The following is a 22,225-nucleotide window of genomic DNA, read 5'->3' on the forward strand; positions in this document are numbered from 1 at the left end:
TTTTCATTTTGCCGCACGTCCATTTTCGGCAAAAATAAAAAGCAGGCCTTTTTTACAGGTGCGCTGAAAACATGCGTGCACTACTGCAGGCCATTTTTCAGCACGCCTTTGTAAAAGGCCCCCTAAATTAGCAGTATCCAATTGCTTCGTTGTGATGTTAAAGTTAAGAAAGAATATTTATAGGGCTTTGATGAATGCTTAAGTATTTCATAAGGATCTTCCACAATTATTTTTATGTGACAACTTGGTAAAAAAAATACTAGGACAGTCAGCTCAGGATTACATGTCGAGAGGAGGGTGTGGGAGAAGTAGGGCAAATGACATGGCTTTATAATAATGTAACCTTACACAGGCAACTTACAAGTGAATCTTTTGAAAATTAAGCTTTAACAGAATATACTTCTTGCTGCAGAGCTTAATAATTTTTACTGCTGTAATTGTCTATTGCTCATGTTTGATCTATTCTTACCAGGGGCGTAGCTATGTGGGGCCACAGGGGCCTCAGCCCCTGTAGATTTGGCCCTGGATCCCCCTGCTGAAGACCCTCTCAAACCCCCCCCCCCTCCCGCCGCCAACCCGCCATCAACCTGCCGTCGCCGTCTGCTGCCTTTGCTGGTGGGGGGACCCTAACCCCTACCAGCCGAGGTCCTCTTCTTCCTGCGTTCTGTTTCTGAGTCTGACATCCTGCACGTACAATGGGGGGGGGGGGGCTAAAATGTGCCCCCTCACCTCGGGCTCTGGACCCCCTCCCGCCAAAGTCTGGCTACGCCCCTGATTCTTACTGTACACCGCCTTGAGTGAATTCCTTCAGAAAGGCGGTAAATAAATCCTAATAAATAAAAGAAGAAATTCAAATCAATATGTCTGAAGCCACCTTCTTTCCAATATATGGATGTTAATATTATTTAATCTTTCTGGGTGTGTCTGTATGTGAATGATGAATGCTTTCCTGTCAATTAATGGTGTTCTTTTCTTTGTATTTGTTATATATTATTGTACACTGCTGATATCCGAACGGGCTAAGCAGTATATCAAGGGGCTCATTTTCAATGCACTTAAGACTCACAAAATTCCATAGCTTACTACTGGGTCCTTTTATGAAGCTGTGGCAAAAGGGGGCCTGTGCTGGCATCAGCGCATGTTTTTGACGTATGACAAGGCCTCTTTTTTACCGTAGCGGGTAAAAGGCATTTTTTAAAAAAAGAAATGGATGTGTGGCAACATAACATAATAAATGATGGCAGACATAGGAGCCAACTTTTCAAAATGATTGGGGGTGCTGAATTTTTTTTTTCACAGGTGGTGCATTCCCCCCTCCTCCGAGTTCCAGGTCCCTCCCTCCCTCTCCTCCGAGTTCCAGGGCTCCTTCCCTCCCTCTGAGTTCCAGGGCTCCCTCCCTCCGAGTTTCAGGCTCTCCTCCCTCCCTCTCTCTCTCTCCTCTGAGTTCCAGCCCCACCTCTTCTCCCACAACAGTCCTTCGCCTGCCCCTCGCCTTCCTGCGTGCTGCCCAGAATTTAAAATTCATCTTACCTCTGGGTCCTGGTGGCAGCAGTGAAAGGCGAGCAGGCTCGGCGAGTCGGCGCTTCAGCCTGCCTTCCCTTCTCTTTCAGCTCTGCCTCTGGTCCCGCCCTTGCAGAAACAGGAAATGAGGGCGGGACCAGAGGCAGAGCTGAGAGAGAAGGGAAGGCAGGCTGAAGTGCCGACTCTCCGAGCCTGCTCACCTTTCACTGCTGCCGCCGGAACCCAGAGGTAAGATGACTTTTAAATTCTGGGCGGCACGCAAGAAGGTGAGGGGCAGATGGAGGACTGTTTTGAGGGAGAAGAGGGCGGCCAGCACAGGTCGGGCTGGCTCCTGGCTGTGAACTTCCGGTTCCGGCGGGTCAAATATTGGGGGTGCTCAAGCACCCACAGCACCCAAGGAGTCGGCGCCTATGATGGCGGATAAAGACCAGCATGGTCCAGGCAAGTGAAGCAGTTGTCACTCACCCATTTCAGGTGAGAGCACTTACCGTTACACACTGAGGTGGTGGTGAGGGCTCCCACGCTACCCCTGTGGGATTACCACAAGGTACGCACCAGAGCTACAAAAATAGCAGCGGAAATGGTGTCCACTGGGGGTGGGAACTACTACCTGGCTGCTGCAGTAGCCCAGTAGTACTTTCCCTTTTTGTGAGCGGTAATCCCAGGTTGGGCTTTGTAAAAGGGCCCCTATACAGGTTTGTAAGTCTAAGTGCTTTGAAAATACGCCTCCAAATCTCTTAACAAACAATGTAGCAGCGTTTCACACTGTATAAGTAATTTCTTCCACCTCCAGTTCAGGGGCTGCTCATCAGGATGCCAAGACATAGCACGTAGAATGCACAGGGCACACACAACCCAACCAAAGCCAACAAAAGTACCCCCCCTCAACTTCCAATATTGAAAAAGATCTGAACATCACTTCAAAGAAAGAAGCAGGGCAACTGAGACCAAAAGCTTTCATGAAAAAAAAAGATACAGGAAACTGGAAAATGATCTGTTAAGAGGTTTCCTATTTCCACTGCAATGTCGAAGCATCCAAATGGAACACAAGTTTCGATTTCATCTAGTTCTTTGCAAAAATAAAGTGAAGACGTCGCTGTAAAAAGGTTTACCAAATGGGAATTTAAAAAGTAACAATGGGAATGAAATGTTTTTCAAAAAGTAATAGAATACAGGTATACTCTTTTCCCACAACTATAAGCAATGCAAAAAATGGGAAGAAACTATAAAAACAGGCAGATATAGATAGCCCCAAAGTTGTCAAATCCATACATTTCAAGGAGTTTTTTTTAAAAACAAACTTTATAATTACTTACACAAATTTCCAAATTATAAATTTTAGAGGGCATCAGAGATTCATGTTTTTAAGTGAGGTCGCAGGACTTATTTCAGAGAAAATTCTACTTTGATTTGTCCAGACCTACTTAAATTTCTGGATCATCTGCCATTTATTTTTTTTTATAGCCCAAATAGTGTTTCATATCCAATCTTACCTGAAGCAGTGCTGCATCAAGGAACCCAGGCTCAAATCACCCGAAACTAACAACTGTTCTCGCACTGCTGAGTAACATCAGCGATTAGAATTTCGCTGCTGAAACCTGTTATGAGAAGTCAATGTCACTCATGAACAGATTAGAGAAATCCAAGTTCAGATCACTCAAAAACCACGGTGAAAGGTACAAAAGTGTCGCATCTGGGGTTAAAGTAGGTCACAAATTGCCTCACATCTTGAAAGCAGCAAAACTCTGCTTCCAATCGTTCACGGGCGAGTGCTCAGGTGGGCTCAGAACAAAATGGCATCAGCCCAAGATGATGATGTGGGCTTCAACTGAACAATGGTTTTTCTTATGCAATAAGGGACAAGGTAAGAAAAATAAGACCACTTCAGAATTAGTAAGTAAAACAGTACATGAACCTCTAACTTTCTTAGAACAACTAAGGGTCCTTTTACTACGGCACGGCAAAATGTGGCCTGCGGTAGTATAGGCGTATTTGGCATGTGCCGGGTCAGATTTTACTGCATTTAGGGAAGAGGGTTTTTTTTCAATGGGCCAGGAAAGGTTCCTGCGCTAAACTGAAACCAGTGGGCGCCTATTTACAGCCTAAGCCCATAATGCTACCCATTGTTCTAGTGGTAAGGGCTCACGCGCTATACACGCAACTGATCAGCGTGTGCCAACTACCGATTAACGCCATGCACGGTAGGAAATTTTTTTTTTTTTTAAATTGTCCTCGTGTTATGGGTGTGCGCCAAATCTGAAATTACAACCAAGGGGACGTGCTAGCCTGGCAGTAGTCTCGTTTTGGCGCACCTGCACATGCGTAGAGCCTACCGAGTCTTTGTAAAAGGACCCCTTAACTGGCTAACTAAGGGGTCCTTTTACAAAGGGATAAATAAAAATAAGTGTGCGCTAAATGTTAGAGACGCCCATATACTCCTATGGGCATCTCTAGCATTTAGCGTGCATTAAAAACGCTACCGCGCCTTTGTAAAAGGACCCCTAGAATCGGATAGTTTAAATAATTGGGCTGCAAGTATATCACCCTGTAGAATAAATTTGCATGGCTAAGTCTGGGCATCCCATCCTACCGAAAAGTTTGAGTCTGGCCTTCATCATAAAAGCGTGGGAACTCCTCAGGCCGCAATCCAATGAAATTTCAGTGGAGCTACGACAATGAGTAGTTCATGTTCATTTATCTGGAGAGGACAACAAGATCATTTCTAAGCATTTGGGGGTCCTTTTACTAAGGTGCGCAGAAAATTGGCTTGCGTTACTGCAGGCGCGGGTTTTTGGGCGCTTGCCAATCCACTTTTCAGTGCGCCTGTAAAAAAGTCCTTTTTAAAAATTTTGCTGAAAATGGACGTGCGGCAAAATCAAAATTGCCGCGCGTCCATTTTGGGTCTGTGACCTTACCGCCAGCCATTGACCTAGCGGTAAAGTCTCACACGGTAACCGGCCGGTAATGAACTACACGTGCCAAATGCCACTTGGCGAGCATCTGATACGTGTGGCCGGAAATAAAAATTATTTCGGATGCACGGCAAAAATGAAATTACCGCAACAGCCAAGCACATTTTGGCATGCGTAGACGCTTACATGGCTTAGTATAAGGGCCCCTTGGTGCTCCATTCATCCACTGCCACATAGTCTACAAATGGAAAAAGTTGAAGAGTACAGTGATACTACCAAGGTACAGTCATCCTGCTAGGATAACATCAAAAGCAAACCAGAAAAACATCCATAAAGCTTCAAAGAACAGCAAACTAAAATCTACAGATCTGCAAGCCTCTCTTGCTGCAGCTGATGGGAGGGTTCATTCATCAACCAACCATCGGGAAAATAACTGAATGGGAATTTTCAGTGGTAGTTCAAGGCAACTTACATTTAGGTACAGTAGAAATTTTCCTGACCCTGGAGGATTTACAATCTAATCTTGTACCCGAGGCAATAGAAAGTTAATGAAGTGTCAGTGGGTTCTCAGCCCATTGGTTTAACCACAAGGTTACTCTTCCCTTTAGTGATGTTCATGAGAGAACAGCTAGGAAGAAACCACTGCTTTTTAAAAAGAATATGTATGCCTATCTTGGCTTCACCAAAGAGCACCTGGATAACCCCAAATCCTTCTGGAATAATGTTTTCTGAACCAATAAATCTCAAACATGGTAGGCAAGGTATCATAGTTTGGGGCAGCTTGGCTGCATCAGAACCTGGAGGGCTTGCTATCTATCATTAGTGGATCCATAAATTCTGCTTTATATTACAAACATTTCAAAATAGAATGTCAGGCCATCTGTCCATGAGCGGAAGACGAGTTGAAAGTGATCATAAATATTCAACTATATCTCTAGTTCAGTTGACACAGTTCCATTAATAAATATACCTTGGTAGTAATGTAGCTAGGATATTAAAATGTGCAAAATGCATACGACTGTCTTTGTTTTCATTTAATAAACTGCTAACAAATAAGTCTTAATTGTGAAATGAAAATCTAGACAAAACAGTGTTCAAAATCCTTTATTTTTTTATTCTTTCAAATATCTCTGCATTCAATAAATACCCAGTTTCTCTTTCATTGCTTCATGCTAAATTGATATCAAAAGTAAAGACCAAATGCTAGAGGAAAATCTGTAATCATTTCATTTTGGAGATCAAAAAAGCAACGACAAGGACCATCTGGTATGACATTCGGTAACAATTACATTAAACATTTATCAAGACCTGAAAGATGGTCTCTACAATCTGGAGGGATACAGGCACATGGCTAAAGACGGCTTCAGCATGTCAGTACACCCAAAGAATCCCCAGTATTAAACTATACTGAGAAAATGATTAACTTCCCATTTTTGTAGAACATTTTTTAAGCAATCAAGGGCTGTGTTTACTAACGTGCTTTAGTGTTTTTAAGGCGCCTGCAATTAGCACGTGCACTAACCGTGTAGACGCCTATAGGGATATTGTAGGTGCGTACAGTTAGTGCGCGTACATGGTTAACGTGCGTTAAAAACGCTAATGTGCCTATAACACGGCTTAGAAAACAGGGCCCGAAGTGTTTGTTTTTTTTTTTCATTGCTGCAAAACTGAATTTTATCAATTTTTATTGGATTAGTTTTGCAACAATTTTTAAAAATTCTCATAGTGGTACTTACAGATTTAAATACTGATCCAATTAATTGCTCAGATTTCATTTTTAAGGGAGGGAGACGATTGTAGAATGTTACCAGCACATTCCCAGATGTGGAGTTAAGGGATATAACAAGCCTCTTAAATACTGACTTTTGTAAAACAAAACTACCCGTTATCCCAAAAGGCCAATCTCAGATAGATGGAGCATAAATACAGACCATTTTTAAACCTGTCTTGCCCCAAAAGTTTGAAAGTGAATTGTAAAGACAGATTACCTACTGCTGGGGTCAAGGAAAAAGATTTCACTGTGCAGGAATATATGGGATTTGCATCTGATCCAGACAGAAATTCTTGGCTTATGCCATGGAAAGCCCTGAATGACTGAATAGGGCTTCTCATATGTGCAGAGAAGTACCAGCCAAAGGCTGCCAAATTGGTACCAAGAGTGAACAAACAGGTTATCTTTTCCCAATGACTTCTGAACAAGAAAGCCTGTGGTATTTAACCGCAGTTACACACTGTCTCCAACACCCCTTGTATATGCAAAGTTTATAAACAGACTCATAATGCCCAACAGTCTTGTATCTAAAAGAATCACTTGTAAACACCTGGCTGATATATGTCAGTGCAGTATCTTTGCCTATATCAGTACCAGGCTTCAAAATATTTACTGGACTGGTTTCCTATGGGCTTCCACCAGGAGAAAGTATCAGCTCTGCTGAAGATCAATGTACAAATGAAATGAATATTTGAGCTGGGGCCCTAAAGAAATTCCACAGCATATCCTAAACCTGTGAGTACATAGCCACTGTAATACATTTCTGTGAGGCCATAAACTGAAGTAACACTGCAGAAATACTGGTAAGCAATTAGACCCACAGTATCTGCTATGCCCGAGTATGAAAAGAGAAAAAATGTGTCTTTATGATTTGGATTGTCGATGTGTTTGCAAAGTTACGGCACTGGAAAAGAAAACACAAAATTACACTGTCATGTAAACAGAAAACAACAGGAATGAAAGTTCATAGGTTTTGTCATTAAGCATGTTACATTAAAAAGAAAAAAAAAAAAGAGAAACCTTTTCTTCTCCATTCCACAATGTTTTAAAAAGCAGCTCTCCAATGATAATTAATGACACTAAATTGTGGAAGGATGAATCCAGTGAGTAATGTTCCCCCAGTAAATATAATACTGCATGGCTTTTTCTGATGTATACACAGACTGGATAACTGTTCAGCATCCTTGCAAGTCAGCAGGTTTGAATAAAGCACTAAGCAGAGAACCTGATCAGCCAGGACAGTGAAGCACAGCACAAAACCCTATGAGCTGGAGGAACAACACCGATGGGGTTACAGACTGGACTGCAGATAAACCACACGCGCCACGGGCCTAGAGCTGCAGAATTTAGGGGCTACTAGTCCTACCCAAATTCTTTGTAGTCCCTACATTCTGCCAACACCGGGCGGAACTGATGTTACTTTTATCCTTCGAGGTGTAGCTCTTGATCTTTCTGAAATGTGGCTTAGATCACAACCGATGATTCTTCATACATTAAATTTATTTTCTATTGAATTTCTTTGAATTGAAAAATTTCAAAAGTTTAAAATATAAAAGAGGGACGGACTACTGCACACACAAATCCCGACTTTGTCAAGTGGACTGGACGATGTGGTTTTCACATGTATTTCTGTCTGGATTAGACCTGTATTTCCATTTGCAATAATGAAGTTAAAATATATTTGAGAGGACGTCCTCTAAGCATTTAAAGTCTAACATCTGGAAAGACTATGACTCGGCCACAAATACAGACATCCAAAATAAACTGAATTCTACGACAGTAATTGATGCTCCAATATACAGCTTTGCAAACAATATCCTTTAAGTGGGCAATGTTCATGTATATACAAATCATAAAATTTAATTTCAGTCTCCCAGTAATATTCTGAAGAACATTAATGTTCTGCTAAAAATAACTCCAAACATTGCTTTGGAAATCTGAAGCAGAGACAACACAAATCACTCAGCCTCTGTGAAGGTGAACCATTCTTACAATGCCTGTGGCGAAATGCCAGTATTATTCCACCAGCATGAACTGTTCAGTTCAGTAGGTAAAGAAAAGGGTTTCCCTGTGCCACTGTTCTCTGGTAATTCCTTGGGGGGAAGAGGCAGCATTGCTTGAAGTTATCCGTGGGAAGGAAATCATGTTCATCTTTTCGAGGGCATATGAAGATGTACAGAAAGTCACCAATTCATTTCACTGATTCTTCTTCCGATGTGTACTCTGAGAATACGAACGTGCTCTCTGCATGAAAAGCCAGCTGTGAAAGACAAAATACAGATGGCTAACAATTATATTTGGAAACACAGCACCATAGTAGATTACGGCATTAAAAAGATCCTTTGGTCCATTTCAGTCTGCCTACATTTATTTTTTTTTATTTGTTACATTTGTACCCCGCGCTTTCCCACTCATGGCAGGCTCAATGCGGCGGGCAATGGAGGGTTAAGTGACTTGCCCGGAGTCACAAGGAGCTGCCTGTGCCTGAAGTGGGAATCAAACTCAGTTCCTCAGTTCCCCAGGACTAAAGTCCACCACCCTAACCACTAGGCCACTCCTCCACTGTTGCTACTATTTGAGATTCTACATGGAATGTTGCTATTCCACTAGCAACATTCCATGTAGAAGTCGGCCCTTGCAGATCACCAATGTGGCCGCACAGGCTTCTGCTTCTGTGAGTCTGACGTCCTGCACGTACGTGCAAGACGTCAGACTCAGAGAAACAGAAGCCTGTGCAGCCTTCTACATGGAATGTTGCTAGTGGAATAGCAACATTCCATGTAGAATCTCCAATAGTAGCAACATTCCATGTAGAACCTCCAATAGTATCTATTTTATTTTTGTTACATTTGTACCCTGCGCTTTCCCACTCATGGCAGGCTCAATGCGGCTTACATGGGGCAATGGAGGGTTAAGTGACTTGCCCAGAGTCACAAGTAGCTGCCTGTGCAGGGAATCAAACTCAGTTCCTCAGTTCCCCAGGACCAAAGTCCACCACCCTAACCACTAGGCCACTCCTCCACTCCATTCCTGTCCACACTGTTTATCTTACGGTACATGACATCTTGTCCAATACAGCTGTTGTCTTCCACCACTGCACTTCATCCTCCTAGGTAGATAGTATGGAAGACTGACTTTTTTTTGTTGATACCCAGCACCCCTTCCCTCTCACGCCCAATCACGAGATTCCCACAATAACTCAACAGCAAAAGAAGACCATGTTGTCCTGCCAAACTCTCTCTCATTAAGCCTAAGCATTAATGTACACTGAACTGCGTAATACATGTGAATAAGTTCTTAATCCTAACACTAGGATCAAAATAGGACTATCAAGTTTAAATGACCTGCTCTGAGGTAACACATACTGAATAGAAGTGGGATCTGAACTGGAATCTGCAGGTTTCATATCTCTATCCTTGTGCGCTGAAACCTATAAGCACATCTTTACAGAAAGTCTAAATTCGAATCTGCCAAGCCCCTTCGAGAAAAATTGCATTGGCTTCCCATCAAGGAATGTATTGCCTTTAAAATTTGTACCTTGATTCATAGGATCATTTATGGTGAAGTTCCTGGATACATGTTAAATCTTATAGATCTACCACCCAGAAATAGTTCCAGTCTTTCCCGATCCTATTTAATTTTACATTACCCAGATTGCAATGGCCTCAAATACAAATCTACCTACGCATCAAGCTTCTCCTTCATAGGAACTCAGCTGTGGAATGCAATGCCTAAACTCTTAAAATCAACTCAGAATCATCTAAACTTCAGGAAATTATTGAAGACCACCCTGTTCAAAAAGGTGTACCAGCCAGACGTTACTTAGTTTCTTTCTTATCTGTTCAGCAAAATTTATGGACCCGTTTTTCCATTATCTTTTGTTATTTTAGACGATACATTTATGATTAATTTTTTTACTATGACATTGTTGAATGATATTATACTGAACTGTAGCCTACCCATGTTATTGTGTAAGCCACATTGAGCCTGCAACTAGTGGGAAAATGTGGGGTATAAATGTGTTAAATAAATAAAGTCAAGTACTTCTTGACAGCCCACGTGGCAAATGATAGCTAAGATCTTAGGTCTATGAAAGAAGGTGGCTAGTTTTACAACATACCTAACCCTGATGTGAACCTAACACCTATCCAAGGAGAGAAAAAGATGACGTTCACAAGAAGAATGAGGCATATTGGGTTGGTTTCTATAAATGGTGACTAAAACCCAGGCATGCCCGGTTTACGCGCCTAGCGGTATTCTATAAGCCGCGTCTACATTTAGATAGGCCAGGTGGCTGTGCTTTTATTTGGATGCAGCCATTTACGCCAGTGAAAAGCTGGTGTAAAAGCCTGCGCCTAAATCTAGGCATGCTCCCCCGAATTCTATAACCATGTGCGTAGATGTGACTGATGGCCCCGACATACCCACACCCCTCCCATGACTGTGTCCCATTTTTGGATGCGCATGTGGGAATTTACATGCGGTGCTTTTTAGAATACGCCTAAAAAGATGTGCGTATATTGCTTGGTCAGGTTTAGTGGGATAAAGTATGTATTCTATGACTCAGAACAGCTAAAATCCTTTCTGGACATGAAACAGCTTAATCTAGAATTAGTTAAATGACATGTGACGAATTACACACATAAACCGCATTTTCTACAAATTTATGTTGATATGCCTGTATAAAACTCCACTAAACTGTAACACCCCCCTCAATTTGAGGTCTAAGGAAGCACTTATAATTTTTCTTATTACTCATTTCTTTAACGTCTGTAATTTTGCTGTTTTTCTGTAACAAGTGATATGCTTGTAAGAAATTGGTAAATCTTATAAATAAAATTAAAAAAATAAAAGATGTGCGTATACATTCCACTTATGCCGAATTAGTGTTGATTTATCAGCCAACTATCAAGACTAATTGGATCGTTACTTAATTTAGTAGCGCGAGTAAACTGCTAGCTTGCACAAATATACAATCCAGATGATATGAAATGATTTTTAAAAAGGTTGCCTGCCCTACTCTATCTACTGTTGCAACACAGACATCTGACATTTCAAACCATTGGTTATAAAACCATAACTCTACCATAGAATTACTAGTGGTTCCCCTGCAAAATGAAATTTCTTTGGAAACCCAGTGCTCAGCCTTTAAGATTGTGTCGCCTTCTCTTTGAAGGGTCTTGCAATTAAACGTAGGCTGGAAACCTCCTTAAAAAAAAATTCAAAAGTGCCTTATACACCCATTTCTTTAGGCTGGCGTAAGAGAACCAACCCCTTCTCCTTAACTTTGGGCAATAAACCCGGGAGGTCGTGGTGGGGAGGCCGCAGACATGCTGCAACCCCTCTCCAAACCATGAAGTTCCGTAAATTTCTGCTCTCTAGGTATTCGCTTACCATAAATTGTTGTATATTGCTCCATATTTCAACAGATACCTCCAGCTGAAATATGGAATGTCAAATCAACCATAAAACGGCATCTCCCCTTACTGCACTCTCATGGTTGCTATTCCACCTCTCAAATAGCATTTTCATAAGAAAGGTAACTTCAGTACTCTGCCTACATAGGAGAACAGGGTAAGTAATAGAGCAATGTACCAGACTCCATTAAACAATCTGTGATCTTATATTAAAGTCAGTGGATGTAGAATTAGGTACTTTTGTGCAGACGAAACGTACACGTGTCCTAATTACTTACTCAAGGGGCCGATGGAAAGAATGACAAAAAAGTGACCGGAAATGGAAACCTGACATGAACTACTTGACTATTTCACTACAGTCAGGTGAGACACCTGAAAAGTACGCCAGCCACGCAGAAGTACTCTCTCGTATTTCGCGGAGTTTCAACCGCTAGAATCGTTAACAGAAAGTTGCTATGAGACTTATCCTTAGTCTATGATTAGAGAACCTCTTTTTACTACTGCTCAGTTCAGCAATGCAATATGATTAACTCCGCCAGAACTGCTCAGTGTGTGCATGTGGATACTGGTTAGATGGAAGTACTCATCTTTACAAATCTGAGCAAAGGTGCTTTATTTTTATGCAGGCAGCTTAGTCCCTTTGTGCCATTAAAAAAAAACTGGGCTCCTAGAACCAACCCAGCAACACACAAATCCTCAAGCACAAATTTGCACCTGTTCTAAAAGTGTAAATGTATGTGTATACGTTTGTATTTACAAAATAAGCATTTACATCACAACTCTGCCCCCAGCTCCGCCCACAGGAATGCCTACAGCGATACCGGAGTTGTCAGTACGTTGATATATTGAACCCTTGAAATATGATAAGCTCCAGCCCAAGAAGACGGCTTACATTGTTCAGAGCTATCAAGCTAAGTTGATTTTTTGCATTATTTGTCAATTTATTGCAATAGTTTTTAATTTTTGAACAGTAGTGCACTTATTGATTTTTGTGCCTGAGCACCAATGTTTTAATGAATAAATAGATAGACACTTTGACACTTAGGCCTGTATACAAGATGGACATTGGGCACTACTGGTTGGCTGGAGGTGGTCTATGATTACAAACTTTCACAGGCTTGTGAGCCGAAAAGTAAGTTGGCATAAACAGGCTTTTGTGACGATATGAGACACCTTCATTAGTCAACATATCTTTGTTGCAGTAAATTTGTTTTGTCTGGGTTGAATTGTGTATTTTTACTAATATATACAGACAAAGCTGAGCCATTTTTCGTTTGATTTTTGTATCTAAATATTCAGCAGTGCTATTTTACAGTAGATATTTTCAGTTTGTAAAACACGCTTTACACATGCAAAATGCTTTTAAAATGATCTTAACATATCAAATATATAATGAGCCAAATAAAAACTAGCAAAAAACCTGTACACGGTGTAAAACACACAAACACTGCATAAAATACTAAACAGTCAACCTGGATACAAAATTTCAAGGAAAAAAAACAATACAAAATACTTAAGCTAAACCAAAAAAGCTGAGTGCAAAAGGCTGTTTAATCAGTCATAACATTACATTTGGTGAATAAAGGTATTCCACAAAGAAACAGCTGTAACAGGAAACACAGGTGGCGAGCTGGGGAACAGACTAAATTTACTCTGCAAATTCTGGAGACCCAATCCACTAAGTATTGGATTTGTCAGGGTAAGCCTGGATTTGAATCCTGACTTCTCTGATTCTCAGGCCTAGATGCACAAAACTCTAATGACCCTTTAATGACCCTCTAACGTCAAAGGAGGGCGGGCCCAGGAACAACAGACTGACGTCGGAGAAGGGAGAAGCAATTGGCGATCAGATGTTTTATCCTGTGCAGCACCTTCGCATACAGGTGAGAGGCGCTGCACGGGACAGTAATGTGGAGGGGGGGGGGGGGGGGGGGGCGGGGGGGGGGGGGGAGCGGCGGCGACGATCCCTGGGGGCGGAGGATGGCGGGAGGTGGAGCCCTGGAGCAATGGACAGGAAACACAGGAAGGGAGGGGGACCGGGGATGAGAAAATTTGGAGATTTGTTTTTATTAAAACCGGCTGAAGCGGGGAACAGCGGCGATCTCGGGGGGGGGGGGGGGGGGAGGGGGGGCAAGGGCGCCCATACAGGACGCTCCTGACGAGCGCCTTTGCCCCCTCCCGATTTATTTGGATTTTTTTAAATGTTTTGGTTAGTGCAGGGGGAAGTGGGGAGCCACGTGTTTGTGTTGTGTTTTTTTTTTTGGACGTTTGTGGCATGTGCAGAGCAGCCAGCATAACGCTTGGCTGCTCTGCGCATGATTTAGGGGCCGATTACGACGGGGATTACGATTCAGTGATACATTGTACTTCTGGATACCGCAACGAACGTTTGACCTGTTTTTTTGGTGCATGCTTCGGTTTTTCAAAATCGTTAAGGACTTTAACGATTTAGATTTTGTTACGTTTGTTTGATGCATCTGGGCCTCAGTCCACTGCTCTAATCACTAAGCTACTTCTTCACTGAAAAATAAGTGTCTGCTTTCGAGCTGCCTCAGGCTGGCCTTGGGAAGCAGTTTGCAATAATTTCTCACTCTTGACACTATTCAGAAAAGGTAGAATTACAACAGAGTAGAAAAGAAGGCAAATGGGCAACGGAGTAAGAGGTGGGCTGCAAGATTAATGGAATGTCAGTCTGGCTGCAGAACAACGCTTTCTAATAGAAAGTCAGATGGGTAATTACCTCAAAAACACTACTTGCTTCAAGAATCTTTCTCCTGATGCAGGGCTTCAATAAAGGCTTCAAGTTTTTCCTGGATTTCCCGAACTTTTTCTGGAGAAGAAACAAAGAAAAGGTTATTTCACTGGCTAAATTTAAATCAAACATCTAATTATCAGAACCGGCAGTAGAAATCTGCTCCTTTCCCCCTAAGCTTTTTGAAGCCCTTTGCAACATGTGATTCAAAACCTAACAACATCCGTGGCTGAATTGCAATACAGACAACTTGAAAATGAAATAGCTATGTTTAGGCAAGTTCGGATTTCCAGGGATTCCCACGGATGTGCCCTTGTTGCTCTAATGTACTGTTTAATCATTAAGTAATGGTGGCTAATAACTTTTAACCAACATCCTTTGTCAGGCTGGTAACAACTGCTGTCAGACAGCTCAAAGCTACTGACCAAACGTAAGGCTTCAATAAGTGAGATTCGAATACTTGATACAGCACCTGTTTTCTACATTTTGTGGTGTGCATAAGAGAATTTTTGTTATTAATTTAGTGGAGAGGTGTGGTGGCCGTGTTAGTCCACTCTTAAAGGTTATCAATAGAAATCAAACAAAATATTTGAATCTCATCTCCTGAGTAACTGCTTAACCCCCCACCTTATGGTGGTCTAATACAAGTGATACAATTTTTGCTTTAGTATATTATGGTTATATTATTAATATGTACTACTTTACTTATTCAAGATGTAAATGCTTGTGAAAAAAATTGAAATTGATAAATAAAAGAAAAAAAAAAAGAAATCAAACAAAATAAAACATGGAAAAGAAAATAAGATGATACCTTTTTTATTGGGCATAACTTAATACATTTCTTGATTAGCTTTCGAAGGTTGCCCTTCTTCATCAGATCGGAAATAAGCAAATGTGCTAGCTGACAGTGTATATAAGTGAAAACATTCAAGCATTACTATGACAGTAAAATAGATACCATTGGAGATTCTACATGGAATGTTGCTACTATTGGAGATTCTACATGGAATGTTGCTATTCCACTAGCAACATTCCATGTAGAAGGCTGCGCAGGCTTCTGTTTCTGTGAGTCTGACGTCCTGCACGTACGTGCAGGACGTCAGACTCACAGAAGCAGAAGCCTGCGCGGCCACATTGGTGATCTACAAGGGCCGACTTCTACATGGAATGTTGCTAGTGGAATAGCAACATTCCATGTAGAATCTATAGAAATCAAACAAAATAAAACATGGAAAAGAAAATAAGATGATACCTTTTTTAGTGGACATAACTTAATACATTTCTTGATTAGCTTTCGAAGGTTGCCCTTCTTGATCAGATCGGAAATAAGCAAATGTGGTAGCAGATAGTACATATAAGAGAAACATCCAAGCATTACTTTGACAGTCTGACAGGGTGGGAGGGTGGGGGTGGGTAGGAGGTATGCATGGGGACATCAAAGCATTTCATTGATAGTCTAACAGGATGGGTGTGGATAGGTGAGGGGAGGGTGATAAACAGAGAAATACAACTTTATGGTTTATAGTGGAGGAGTAGCCTAGTGGTTAGGGTGGTGGACTTTGGTCCTGGGGAACTGAGGAACTGAGTTCGATTCCCAGCACAGGCAGCTCCTTGTGACTCCGGGCAAGTCACTTAACCCTCCATTGCCCCATGTAAGCCGCATTGAGCCTGCCATGAGTGGGAAAGCGCGGGGTACAAATGTAACAAATAAATAATGGGCTAGAAAACCCAGGTTATTAATTTAAAAACAGAAAGAATGTACTCCTGCTGCTAAAATGGAATTGAATCTGTTATGGACAAGATTTGAGAAGAAGCTTAAAACCTCTATTTATGAATTTTATTATATGGCCTTCCGTATTTATTTCTTAATTAATACATTTATATCCCACATTTCCCCTCTGACTGCAGGCTCAATGTGGCTTACACAATCTGCATAAAATACAATTATACAGTTGAAAGTAAGGTAAAAATAACATTTAAACAGCAATATGAAAAAGATAAGGATAATTAGTGTTCTTGAAATCTTGTTAATACTAGGAATTAAGCAGAATTGTTTGATCTGAAGAATAAGCCTTCTTAAACAGCACTGACTTCAGTAATTTACTGTATAGTTATTAATATTATCAAACATTTGTATAGTGCTTTTAGATGTACACAGTGCTGTGTGAACACAAAATAGAGCTCAGAATCTAGTTGAAACACACAGACAAACCAATGTCTAGCAAGTGCTTAAGTATTACAGTAAAAATATTTTTAATATGAGATGCAATATTTTCTAGATTTTCAATCTTAGCATACAAATTTCCACGATCCATCATCATATCATGAAGTTGTATAAACAAATCACAGTCCTGCTCTAAGATCTGAAAGATGCCGATGATCAGTTCCACGTGCTGTTCTGAACAGGGTGGGAAAAATACCTCCAGAACAGAGCGGGGAATGAGCTCCCTAATGATCAATGCTAATAACATGCAAATTTATGCACGCTAATAGCATTGATCATTGAGGTCTTCTGCAGGAGGACTGTGCCTGGGCATGCGCTCAAGGCACAATCCTCCCACAGAAGAGGACTGACAGGTCAGGGATTTTCTCTCACCAAACATAAGAGCCTGGAGGTCCGGTGGACCCCAGACCCCTCGCTCCCAACACATAACTCCATCCTCCGCTAAGCACAAGGCCTGGAGGTCCGGTGAACCCCCAGGTCCCTCACCCCACCCCTCCAAGCATATATCCCCTTCCACACCCCCACGAATGTCCTGGTAGTCCAGTGGGACCCGATGTGACCCGACTCTCCTCCCCACCACGAAGGCTAGCTCTGGTGGTCTAGTATAGTGGTGGTGGTGGTGGTGGTGGTGGGGTCCCCCTAACCCAACCCAACTCCCCCCCTTGTAGAATCTTTAAGTTGGAGGAGAAGGGTCTAGTACTCCCTCCTCCTCTGTGGGCACTATCCTGCCCTGCCCGGTGCATCCATTATATGGAATTTAAGCCCCACCTAGTGCATCCCAGGATGCACCAGGCAGGGCTTTAGCAAGATCAGCAATAGTCTGCCCTATCACCTCTAAGGTGATTTCTGGTGGCCTAGTCAATAAAACCAGCTGGTAACGTTAGAGCTTCCCCCAGGGAGGCCAAAGCCAGAATATTCATAGTTGCTGTAATTACCTGCAGACATTCTTCTTCAGTTCCATATTACACCCCACTTCCGCTGCTGCTCCATCTCCAGGTGCCTTTCTTATAACCACCAGAGCTTTCACAATCACATCTTCTCCCATCATCATGTCACCTGCACTCAGAAACCACGATACAGTGGCTGCTGGTTACTAGTGAACTTTGTGCCTGGGGTTGCAGCAAAGGTCCTTTCTGATTTGGGCTAAGCATAATCCTCTAGCCCTTAAGAAGTCTTGGGGTCTCCTAAGCCATGAGTAGCTCCAAGCAGGGTCCCACCAGATTCAGATGCTTGAGTCCCAACTTGATCTATAAACAAGTCTATTGAGTCCTGAGTAGAGGCCATACCCGTCTGGGAGATGTGAGCAGAATTCCACTCCTTCCTCTTGCCCACTACAACAATTAGTTTCAAAAGAAATCAAGATAAGCTGCCAAAGTTCAGTTTGCGGCTATCTTGGATCCTGTCCCCTGAATTTTCTGATTTGTAATATATTTTTTTTTTTAGTTTTCAGTACTCTCGAGCGTATTCCTTTTTAGACTGAAATTATAATTGGAGCTAAAGTCTGGAAAGCCATCTGCTCAAGTGTCATCAGACAAACTCAATGGTTCATTGGTCATTAGGGCTAGCTTTTTATAACTGGGTATATTTTACTGCTTATATATTTGGTATTTTTTGTTTTAGTTGATTCTATTACATCATTCTAATTGCACGCTGATTTGAACATTATTTTGCATTAGCAAATAAAATAATTTATAAAACAGTAAATAAATTTATTCAATACAGTTTGGAAGGATTTGATGCTATATGGTTCTTGCTCATTGGAACAGCAGTGATACTAAACCTCAGCACCAAGATGTTGGCATCTGTGTTGAACTTGGTCAGTGCCCGATTGTTGCAGTTGTCCGGGTCTTGCTGCATTTGAGTAGGTGGAACTGATGTTTCAGCCATTGTGTTGTGGTTTTCTTCGGGGTATCAGTGTCTGTACGAAAGACTCAAGTATCAAGGTCTACCAGTGCAGATTCATTCTTTGAGGAATTTATTTGCTTTAAGGAAGGTGTTAAAAACTTATTTGTTCTCTTATTAGGTTTGTTGTTTATTTTTTACGCTTTTTTTGTTTGTTTTATTGAATTTTGTTAACATCCTGATGTATGCTTCAGTTCATCTTGTTATCATCTCGACTTGAATTTCTTGGAGAGTTGGCAGGTTATAAGAACCTGATAACATAACAATATACAGTGGTGGAAATAAGTATTTGATCCCTTGCTGATTTTGTAAGTTTGCCCACTGACAAAGACATGAGCAGCCCATAATTGAAGGGTAGGTTATTGGTAACAGTGAGAGATAGCACATCACAAATTAAATCCGGAAAATCACATTGTGGAAAGTATATGAATTTATTTGCATTCTGCAGAGGGAAATAAGTATTTAATCCCTCTGGCAAACAAGACCTAATACTTGATGGCAAAACCCTTGTTGGCAAGCACAGCGGTCAGACGTCTTCTGTAGTTGATGATGAGGTTTGCACACATGTCAGGAGGAATTTTGGTCCACTCCTCTTTGCAGATCATCTCTAAATCATTAAGAGTTCTGGGCTGTCGCTTGGCAACTCGCAGCTTCAGCTCCCTCCATAAGTTTTCAATGGGATTAAGGTCTGGTGACTGGCTAGGCCACTCCATGACCCTAATGTGCTTCTTCCTGAGCCACTCCTTTGTTGCCTTGGCTGTATGTTTTGGGTCATTGTCGTGCTGGAAGACCCAGCCACGACCCATTTTTAAGGCCCTGGCGGAGGGAAGGAGGTTGTCACTCAGAATTGTACGGTACATGGCCCCATCCATTCTCCCATTGATGCGGTGAAGTAGTCCTGTGCCCTTAGCAGAGAAACACCCCCAAAACATAACATTTCCACCTCCATGCTTGACAGTGGGGACGGTGTTCTTTGGGTCATAGGCAGCATTTCTCTTCCTCCAAACACGGCGAGTTGAGTTCATGCCAAAGAGCTCAATTTTTGTCTCATCTGACCACAGCACCTTCTCCCAATCACTCTCGGCATCATCCAGGTGTTCACTGGCAAACTTCAGACGGGCCGTCACATGTGCCTTCCGGAGCAGGGGGACCTTGCGGGCACTGCAGGATTGCAATCCGTTATGTCGTAATGTGTTACCAATGGTTTTTGTGGTGACAGTGGTCCCAGCTGCCTTGAGATCATTGACAAGTTCCCCCCTTGTAGTTGTAGGCTGATTTCTAACCTTCCTCATGATCAAGGATACCCCACGAGGTGAGATTTTGCGTGGAGCCCCAGATCTTTGTCGATTGACAGTCATTTTGTACTTCTTCCATTTTCTTACTATGGCACCAACAGTTGTCTCCTTCTCGCCCAGCGTCTTACTGATGGTTTTGTAGCCCATTCCAGCCTTGTGCAGGTGTATGATCTTGTCCCTGACATCCTTAGACAGCTCCTTGCTCTTGGCCATTTTGTAGAGGTTAGAGTCTGACTGATTCACTGAGTCTGTGGACAGGTGTCTTTCATACAGGTGACCATTGCCGACAGCTGTCTGTCATGCAGGTAACGAGTTGATTTGGAGCATCTACCTGGTCTGTAGGGGCCAGATCTCTTACTGGTTGGTGGGGGATCAAATACTTATTTCCCTCTGCAGAATGCAAATAAATTCATATACTTTCCACAATGTGATTTTCCGGATTTAATTTGTGATGTGCTATCTCTCACTGTTACCAATAACCTACCCTTCAATTATGGGCTGCTCATGTCTTTGTCAGTGGGCAAACTTACAAAATCAGCAAGGGATCAAATACTTATTTCCACCACTGTAACAGTATTTCCACCCTCATACTACTGACTTGCCAGCACAAAGGAAGTGTATTCAACTCCTCCTTTCTGAGCCCAAATTCCAAGGAATCTTTCTCATGCATTGACCAGGAAGTTCTTTAATGTTTTTCTTCATTCTCACCTCTAATGCCAGAGAATTTCTACTGGTTAATATCAATCCAAAGTCCCTTAATACTTGCACTACAATATGACTAAATACATTGACAGGAAAACTTACACGATAAATCAAGACATTGTGGTGAAATTATGCTTTACTGGGCCTCACTGAAAAGAGAAAAAAAATAGAAGGCTAAACACCTACAATGAACAAGGAAAGGAATATAATACTTAAATTCCAAACAATCTTAAAAAGAAGTTAAGATGACCAAAGAAATAGCAGGAACAAACTGAGAAGGACCAATTGCATAGTCAAATCTCTATCTCCAAGAAAGAAACCTGCACCTGTTGCTACCTGCAGGCAAAAAGGGACTGCGTAACCTCACATGCCCCCTAACTCTATAAGAAGCTCTAAAAATGCATGAATAAATTTGGGCACACAATCAATTTGCATTCACATTTGAACTGAATAACAAGCTACTTAGCACCAATTATTGGCACCAATTAGATTCAATTAACATGTGACAAAATTTTACACGCGAGTTGGAAAAGGGGGCACAGAAATGGGAGGGCCATACGCAGATCAGGGGCATGACTTTTACTTATGTGCATAATCACAGAATAAGGGGGCAAAATCTATGGACTTAAGCGCTATTTTATAACCGTATCTAACTTTGGGCATGGTTTATAGAATACCACTACGTGAGGCTTTTTTTTATTTCAGCACTATTTATAGAATTCCCCCCATAATATTGATAGGCCAAGATGTTTGGCATAACCCAGGAAAAGCCTTCTTGACTTTTTTGGAACTCTCTAGTTTACGGCCTGTGCCATTATTGCAGCTGATTAATCTTGTTCGCTCTTGAAAAATAAATATTCAAAAATAAAATCACAACTACCTACATCACCACTTGTGAAAGGAATACAGTATCTGGTGTGTAGCTCTGAAATCTTATAATAGGAGTTAATGGCGACACTGTACCATTCATCAGAGTATATCTCATTTTTTTTATCCAGGTATATGGATTATTGGAGCAATGAGGACATTTTCTGTTATGTGCCGAGAACTATCTTCTGCCTATTTTGCTGTTTGTTTACACTGCTGATTGCTTGTTTTGATGATATGTCTCAAGGTGCACTGTCTGAAATATGTTATTTTATTATATATGTAATTCTGTTCCTCACTTTGAATTTTATGATGCGAGTTATATACATCTTATTACTGTCTTCTCCAAGAAAGAATTAAAAGCAGATATGCTTATTTTTTTGCATGTTTAAATCAATATACAGTGGTACCTCAGTTTTCGTTGACTTTGGTTATCGTTGTTTTTGGTTTTTGTCGTTTTTTTCTTCGAAACATTTGTCTCGGTTGCCTCTGATTTCATCGGCGTGCCCACGCTGCTAATTTTGTGTTCTCCTGTGGCGTTGTTTCTCGTTGTGTGATCATCACCCCTAGCTCCATCATGGGTCCAAATAAAGGTTTCCACAGCCAACAGCCCTTCGAAGGAGGAGGCCAGGAACACGATCGAGTTGAAGAAGAAAATCAATGAAAAATACGAGAACGGCATTAAGATCGCCGAAATCGGCAACATGTACGGGAAGTCGCCATCCATGATAAGATCCATTGTGACAAAAAAGGTAGCAATAAAGGAGGCTAATGCAGCGAAAGGCGTGAATGTGCTAACGAAACAAAGATCGCAAACAACTGAAGATGTGGAACAATTATTGTTCTTTACATTAATCTTTTG

General features: G+C 41.7%; 1 protein-coding gene across 2 annotated transcripts in view; it reads right to left on the bottom strand.

Moving 5' to 3' along the window:
- Window positions 1–6,015: 6,015 nt before the first annotated feature.
- The window catches only part of OPA1 (OPA1 mitochondrial dynamin like GTPase), a 145,725-nt gene continuing 129,515 nt past the window's right edge, over window positions 6,016–22,225 (bottom strand). For both annotated transcript variants that reach the window (XM_030217161.1, XM_030217160.1), the window contains 2 exons: window positions 14,362–14,451; window positions 6,016–8,464 (listed from right to left, as the gene is read on the bottom strand). In XM_030217161.1, the coding sequence (XP_030073021.1) occupies window positions 14,381–14,451 (71 nt within the window). In that variant the 3' untranslated portion in view covers window positions 6,016–8,464; window positions 14,362–14,380. The remainder of the gene's footprint in view (window positions 8,465–14,361; window positions 14,452–22,225) is intronic.

The sequence above is a fragment of the Microcaecilia unicolor genome, chromosome 10 (genome assembly GCF_901765095.1).
Source record: "Microcaecilia unicolor chromosome 10, aMicUni1.1, whole genome shotgun sequence".
Lineage (NCBI taxonomy): Eukaryota > Metazoa > Chordata > Amphibia > Gymnophiona > Siphonopidae > Microcaecilia > Microcaecilia unicolor.